We start from the raw sequence: 7,975 nt of genomic DNA, 5'->3' as shown, positions 1-7,975 counted from the left end.
ATTTCTGAAGAAGGGTCTAGGCCCGAAACGTCAGCTTTCCTGCTCCTCTGATGCTGCTTGGCCTGCTGTGTTCATCCAGCTCTACACATTGTTATCTTTGGGGAAAGATTGCTCATGGGATGACGAAGCTAACAGACAAAGCATTTCTCAGCACAAAATAAACAGCATGCTTTATTCGAAGTAATTATTGTAAATACTTCCTTGTTTAAACATATTTTCCTGTCATGTTTGTAAATGAACGGATGCCAGTGAAATAAATAATCTCTGCTCTGTATTCTTTAGGCTGTGAATGTGCTGAAACCTGCTGTTACACTTCTTAAAGGAGGAAAGAGGGAAAGCTCTCCCACACACTGAGGTCAACGGTGAAAGTTGCTGAAGTGCTGACTGTTTCTAATTTCAGTCCTTTTAACCCTGTCATCCAAAGCATTTGTCAGGCTATAAATCCTATTTATTGGACAGATTGCTGCATTTAGATGACAATCATTTGCTAGTCTTGCCAGTAGAGCACAATAAGAGGTTTGTTTTTGAAAGAAATCAGCTATTAGAAGGACATAAGATAAAGGAGCAGAATTAGGTCATTCGGTCCATCGAGTCTGCTGTGCCCATCGTGGCTAACATGTTTCTCAACCCCATTGTCCTGCCTTCTCTCTGTAACCCTTAATCCCCTAAATAATCAAGAATTATCCTAAATTCACGTTGACATTCCTAAATTCCACAGTCCAATAGCAAACATATAACAAATGCAGGTCCATAAGGCTTGTTTATTTTCGTACATAACAGCTATGGGAGTTCCCCTGTATATAATGTCCATTCAGATTACTACAGAAAGGCTACGCACAACGTGTAAATACGAGGGCCAGCTTTCCAAAGCAAGGAGCTGGAAAAATGTTTCAAATCTTTCACCGAATGCGTGTGTCTGTGACAAGTCCAGACTTTCCATCCCATCCCTTGCCCCCTATGATTCAATGCCACTTTCTTGAGCTATTTGCAGTCCCCTTGATGCAAGATGAGCCTTTAACTCCAATTGATTATAATCGAGGGCAATGCAAGCTCACTCAATGCATAGAATCGTACGCAGAAGTAGTCTATTCGGTCCATCGAGCGCATGTTGGCCTTTTGAAAATGGTGCTCAACCAGTTTCCCTTGCAACTGCCCATCGGTTATTTTACCCACTCCTGTTCTGAAAATGGTTAATTTCAGTGCTCCTTCAGGCAGTGGGTATTGCAATGAAAGGCTCCGCACAGAACACAGCAGGATCCGAGTTGGAGAGCTCGGGAGAACTAGACTTTGGGAACTTGCGACGAGGAAGTGTGCAGCAGGAGGAGGTTTTGCAATCGCTGGGGGTGGTTCTGGCAGTAGCACAGACACACCTCAGTTCAGGCAGGAGTAGCAGCTGGAACCTGCAATGGTGAGCAGCCCGGACCCTTTCTTCCGCACGGTGCTGAGCCAGGAGGTCCTCTCTGTCCTGGACTCCAGCCTCGCTGTCCCCTCCGATGAGAAGCTCCGCTTGTCCCGCCAGGATGACAAGAACTTCCGAATCCGGCAGCAGGTCAGGCTCAGCATGTCCCGCAAGAACAGGAGGGCATCCACAGGTAAAGGGGCATCCACCGGTACCCGAAAGAGGGCACACGGTCTCCTCGGGAGGGGCTGTCTGATTCACACCACCCTCCCCACACAACATTGGTGGCTGGATGCGTGGGAGGGGAGAGTCTGTCCACCTGGGTGGGGAAGTGTACGAGGGAGAGTCTGTTCCCCCTTGGGGAGAGGGGAGAGTCTGTCCCCCTGGGGGAGAGGGGAAGAGTCTGTTCCCCTGGGTGGGGAAGTGTACGAGGGAGAGTCTGTTCCCCTTGGGGGAGAGGGGAGAGTCTGTCCCCCGGGTGGGGAAGTGTACGAGGGATAGTCTGTTCCCCCTGGGGGAGAGGGGAGAGTCTGTTCCCCTGGGGGAGAGGGGAGAGCCTGTCCCCCTGGGTGGGGAAGTGTACGAGGGAGAGTCTGTTCCCCCTGGGGGAGAGGGAAGAGTCTGTCGCCCTGGGGGAGAGGGGAAGAGTCTGTTCCCCTTGGGGGAGGGGGGAGAGTCTGTCACCCTGAGTGGGGAAGTAAAAGAGACGGGGGTCGGTCCCCCTGGGGGAGAGAGGAGAGTCTGTCCCCTGGGGGCTGGGGAAGTCTGAGAGGGAGATTCTGACCGCTGGCGGGAGGGAAGAGTCTGTTCTGCTGGGTGGGGACGTGTGAAGGGGAGAGTTCGCACGCCCCCACCCCCAAGGGAGGGGAAGTGTGTCTGCATGGAAGGGGTGTGTTGAGGGAGGGGGGTTCTGTCCCCTGGGGGAAGGGGAGTCTGTGTTGCTGTGGGAGAGGGAGTCTCTGTGAGAATCTACACCATGATGTCCAAGTATACTTGAAGGTCAGATGTTGTATTGCTGATAACAGTATTTTGTATGTGTGCCGGAGAATGTAGTGACAACACTGAAACTGTCACAGAGACAGCTGTGTTTTGTTTTCGACAAAGTGTTGAGAAAAACCCATGGGAGGACTACTGCTGATTTTTTTTTCCACGCACTTATCTTCCTCACTGTGGAATTGCTGAATGAATATTTCCCCCTCTGATGGCTGTCTTTCAGATGTGACGTTAAAGGTCCCTCAGCTGCCCTCTCATATTGGTGTAAAAGATCCCATGGTCACTGTTTCCTCAGCTTGCATTGTGACTACAGCACAGAAATGGATCTTTTGACACAACTGGCCTAGGCTGGTGTTTTTGTTCCACATGAGTTTCCCCAACCTTGCTTCATCTCATCCTGTCAGTGTAGCCTTCCACTCCGTTCTACCTCATGTTTATCCAGCTTCCCCTATAATGTGTCAATACTGTTAGCTTCAATCACTTCCTGTAGTAATAGGTGTGTTACTCTGATCACTTTGTAGGTAACAGGTGCTGTGCGCGTCTATATTAAACTCAAGAAAGTAGGTGACGGCCATTCACTGGTTCATTTCTTAGGAAAATGCCATGACCAGTCAGAGTCAACCTGCCTCCTTTAAAATGTAAACAAAGCCTGGCAGTTAACTGTCAATCATTATTAACTGGTTTAAGAAAAACAAATGAAATGCAGATGCTGTAAATCGGGAACAAAAACAGAAGTTGCTGGCAAGGCTCAGCTGGCCTGGCAGCATCTGTGAAGAAAAATCAGACTTATTCTCTGATTCTGTTTTTTTCCTTCACAGATGCTCCTAGACCTGCTGAGTTTTTCTAGCAACTTCTGTTTTTGCCCATTATCAACTGGTACATTTATCTCTGGCAACACCTCTGCCAATCAAATACACTTGCCAACCAATCAGCACTCTCCTCTCATACAGTATAATGTTGGTTTCCCTTTAAATCTGTATTCTTGTGATTTGTCCTGATGAGTGCAAGATGAAAAGCTTCGATAAAATATGCCATTTTTCAGCAAAGCTCAAGTTTTAACGTGAAAGTATAAATAATAAAAGTTGTTATGTGGCCCAGGATTGCCCTTGAGAAGGTGGTGCTGAGCCACTTTCTGAAACCACTGCAGTCCATGCAGTTTAGATGCTCCACAACATGATGGAGAAAGGAGTTCCAGGATTCTGAACCAGTGGTAATTAAAGAACAGATGTAGCTGCAAGTCAGAGATGCCAACGTTTACCGCAGTGGTAAATTAGCCCCAACCCATTGCCGATAACAATCATTACTTTGGCTCCTGCTGTGCTGCATGTTAATTGCATGGGCCTGTGCCTGCATTTTGCATTGCAGCCTTATCACTCATCAACCCCATTCCATTGAGAATCCATGCCGTGTTATCGAGTTATGCTGTTGTGGGGTCTCTTTATCAGTCTGGCTCCATTAAAAATCCATTTCAGGTTGTCCTGTCAAACTTTCAAGTCTCCAGCTGATCTCACTGGGTGGAAACCCTGAATAGTTCAATGAAATACTAACATCTGAATTTTGCATTATTTGCGGATTAACAGCTTTAGTATGAATAAGCAAGTCAGGGAGGAATTTTGGAGGGACTATCTCCTGCCTGCAGATAAAAATTAGGGAGCAGGCCACCCTCTTACAACGTCTCTAAACAAGAGCAGGTAATTCTATCCTTAACTGCAATCTTTAGCTATCTCTGCCACCCTCAGATCTTTGGAGTGATGTTTACACACCTTTCTCCATTTCGAGATTTTCCCTGTTTTTGCGTAAGGTTCAATTTTGTCAGCCTTGATACATCGGGAGGTTCTTAAAATTCTTTCATGGGATGTGGGTGTGACTGGCAAGGCCAGCATTTGTTACTATCCCTAAGTGCCCTTCAACTGACTGGTGTGCTAGGATCATTTCAGAGAGCAGTTAAAATTTTCCATGTTTCCATTTTCCAGCACTTGGCCTGTGGCCTTGTATGCTAGGGTGCTTGAAGTATTCATCTAAATACTTCTTAAATATTGTGATGGTTCCTGCCACTACCACCCTTTCAAGCAGTGAGTTCCAGTCCCCACGACCCTCTGGTTTAAATAAATTTTCTGTCAATCTCCTCTTAAACTTCCTTTGTCTTAAATCTATGCTTCCTATTAGTCCCCTCTAATAAGGAGAAAACATTCTTCTTCTTCACACAATCCATGACTGTCAAAGTTTTGTACACTACAATAAGGTCCCCCCTCAGCCTTCTCTGCTCTAAGGAAAACAAACACAGCCAATTTAGCCTCTCTTCGTGGCTGAAATGCCAGCCTGAGAATTCAGCTGTCAACCAACGCTGGGAGGTGATCCCTTGGCACAATCTTGCAGATGGCCAGGGCAGTTCGGCCAGTGATCTCATCAACAGTTATGCCTGCAACAACACCTGAAGCAAGTGATCTGATCACTTCTAGATAACCTCGGGCTGATCGCAAGTCCTCATGACAGTGACAACTCATTCGAATGTCTGCCCTATCAATTGGGGAGGCGATGACCCAGTGGTATTATCACTGTACTGTTAATCCAGTGACCCAGATAATGTTCCGGAGACCCAGGTTCAAATTCCGCCACAGCAGATGGTGGAATTTGAATTCAATAAATATCTAGGATTAAGAATCTAATAATGACCGTGAATCCATTGTCAATTGTCGGAAAAACTGATCTGATTCACTAATGTCCTTTAGGGAAGGAAACTGCCATCCTTACCAGGTCTGGCCTACATGTAACTCCAGACCCACAGCAATGTAGTTGATTCTTTTCTTAACTGCCCTCTGGGCAATTAGGGATGGGCAATAAATGCTGCCTGGCTAGCGACACCCCATGAATGAATAGAGGAAAGAAAAATTATCACATCACTGCTTATGGGATCCTGCTGAACACAAATTACTGTCTATGTTTGCCACAACTCAACAGTGGTCATGTTTTCAAAATCTCCAAAAGGCACCACCTCTGACCATGCAGAACCCCCTCAGTACTGGGCCAAAACGTCATCTCAGTTGGTGACAATTTTCCAGAGTGTTGTTTGAACCAATGCCTATCTGAGTGGAAATGTTAGCAAAAAAACGCTTGTGTTAAAAGTAACTGCCGTGAAGAAGAGCAACCAGGGCAGCATTGTTAGGAATGTGCTGGAACAGTAGGAACTGCACCTTGGAATGAACCCTTTATGTGGCCTTGTCCCTCCTCCAGCCCACGAACCTCCAAGATCTTTCTGCTCCTCCATTCTGGCCTCTTGCTCACCCCAAGTTTTATTTCCCCACCAGTGGTCACCATGCCAACAGTGCCCTGTTGCTCCAGAATTACCTCCATAAACCCCTCTACCTGTCTCCCCTTCTTTCAGGCTCTCCTACATATCTTTGAACAGCAGTTTAGTCACCTACGGTCTACTTATGTGTCTTGTTGTCATATTTTCCATGATAATCGCTCCCCTGAGCAATTGGAATGGTGTAACAAATGTCAGTGAGTAAAGTCACTGCTCTCTCTCCCACTGCGTAGGTTAAATCGCAGAATGGTGTTTTGTCACTTGCATTGCACATGATATCCGTGTGTGTGTGTGTGTGTGTGTGTGTGTGTGTGGTGTGTGTGTACTGTATGTGATAGATTGGGACAGAGTTGTTAATTGTGCTGTTGTATTTGTAGATCGGATGCAGCGCACACTCAGTGCCCCTGACTACGTTAGCTCCGTGGCAATCCCTCCGTTTGGATATCCGACACTGCCACTTCCAGGGCCTCGATACAATTACACTGAGGTATGTCATTTGATGAATGTGTGCTGTTCATGGAGTGAATCTTATTCCTCTGGTCAGGCAATCTAGGAAGAGGGAACATAACCTGAAAATCTGAGCTGGGCCATTCTGGAGTAAAATTAGCAAATGATGCTTCATGCAACAAGTGTTAGGATTGTGTGACTCCTTCCCGCAAGAAGCAGTAGATGCTAGCTCAGAGATAGTAGGAACTGCCGATGCTGGAGAATCTGAGATAACAAGGTGTAGAGCTGGATGAACACAGCAGGCCTAGCAGCATCAGAGGAGCAGGAAGGCTGACGTTTCGGGCCTAGACCCTTCTTCAGAAAAAAGCGTGGAGCTCCCTCACCGTGGACCTCCCTCAGCGTGGAGCTCCCTCAGCGTGGACCTCCCTCAGCACGGAGCTCCCTCAGCACGATGCTCCCCCAGTCCCTCAGTGCAGTGCTCCCTCTGTGTGGCTTCCCCTCAGTGTAGTGCCCCCCCTCCGCCAGTTCCTCAGGGCAGTGTTCCTTCAGCCCTTACACAGAGTGTCCATCCTGATTGTGCTCTCAGGGTCTCTGGCAGGAATCTGAGCCAAGAGCTCTCCCTTGGCTGAGGTTGATCTCTGGGGCTCACTCAATACTAAATCAATCTGTCACTTGATTGCTGATAGGTTAATCAATTACATACCGTAACGATCAGGAAGACTATGCAAATTATCAATAAATCGATTGTTTCTCAGACTGAGTGTTCTTGCACAGCCTTGACTTTGCCTTAAACACTTTGTATACGCTTTCCTGACGTTAGTTACGAGTGGCTCCACTCTAATACTAATTTTGAAATTTACACCCCTCATTTTTGTCTTATTATTTACCATCCACTTTATCCAAATGATTTTAGCTGCTATTTCTTTTTCTCCTAAGTCATAGTTAAGGTGCAATCCTTCTGCAACCTTGATCTTCCCTAACACTGGAGCCTCTCCTACGATCTTCAAAACTCTGCACTGCTCAGATTCTGTCCTCCGGATTATCTCCAACTTTAATTGCTGCACCATTGAGGGTCATAGTTTCAGGTGGCCTGGAGCACCAAGCTCCGGAATTGTCCCTGACACCACACTGGCTCCTTCTCTTCCTTTCAATACACTCTGTAAGACTTTTCTGTTTGATCAATCTTTTGGCTGCTTCCCTATTATCCCCTAATACAACCCAGTATCCAATTTTGCTTGATAGTTGTCCCTGTGAAGTGCAGTTGGATGTTTTACAGGTGTTTTACAGGTGCAAATAAAGTGTTTCTTCTGTTGCTCTGTCTCGCAATAAATTTGTTTAAAGCGTTGGTTCTTTGGCTATTTCTTTCACATCCATCCACTTTCCTTCGATGTATCAGTTACTTACAGCAGAATAATCGGAGACATGAATCATCCTGGGCTGTTAACCTGGTCAGTAAACTGGAAATATGAAATAATGTGAACACTGATACAAGGGGAAGACTACAAGCTCCAGGGAGTCCTTGAAGAAAGATTTCAGGCCTTGATCTTTCCCAATCAAATCCTTTTAACATTTTAATCACCTTGAGCAGATCAGCCTCAAATTTCCAAACAAGAGCAAGTACAAGCCAAATTCGTCCCAAAAAACATCAGAATACTGAGGTTTATATCTAGTGTGATAGAATTGTGTGAATCCTTGATCAAGCACTGTGTACAGCTCACCCTCCATATAATTAAAGAATATTACAGCGCTTGAGAGAGTTCAAAGCTGATTAGTTGCACCACCACAATTAAGTGATTGTGCCAGTTCTAACAGTGAGAGGAGGTCCATCATTG

The 7,975-nt window shown here is 46.2% G+C and overlaps 1 protein-coding gene across 2 annotated transcripts in view; it reads left to right on the top strand.

Annotated features, from left to right (window-relative positions):
• The first annotated feature begins 1,363 nt into the window (after positions 1-1,363).
• The window catches only part of LOC109919199 (plakophilin-2), a 45,867-nt gene continuing 39,255 nt past the window's right edge, over positions 1,364-7,975 (top strand). For both annotated transcript variants that reach the window (XM_048607985.1, XM_048607984.1), the window contains exons 1-2: positions 1,364-1,592; positions 6,074-6,183. In XM_048607985.1, coding sequence (XP_048463942.1) covers positions 1,406-1,592; positions 6,074-6,183 — 297 coding nt within the window. In that variant the 5' untranslated portion in view covers positions 1,364-1,405. The remainder of the gene's footprint in view (positions 1,593-6,073; positions 6,184-7,975) is intronic.

The sequence above is a fragment of the Rhincodon typus genome, chromosome 18, assembly GCF_021869965.1.
Source record: "Rhincodon typus isolate 14 chromosome 18, sRhiTyp1.1, whole genome shotgun sequence".
NCBI classification, from domain to species: Eukaryota; Metazoa; Chordata; class Chondrichthyes; order Orectolobiformes; family Rhincodontidae; genus Rhincodon; species Rhincodon typus.
Note: the sequence above shows the minus strand (reverse complement) of the source record. Positions and strands in the feature narration are given on the sequence as shown.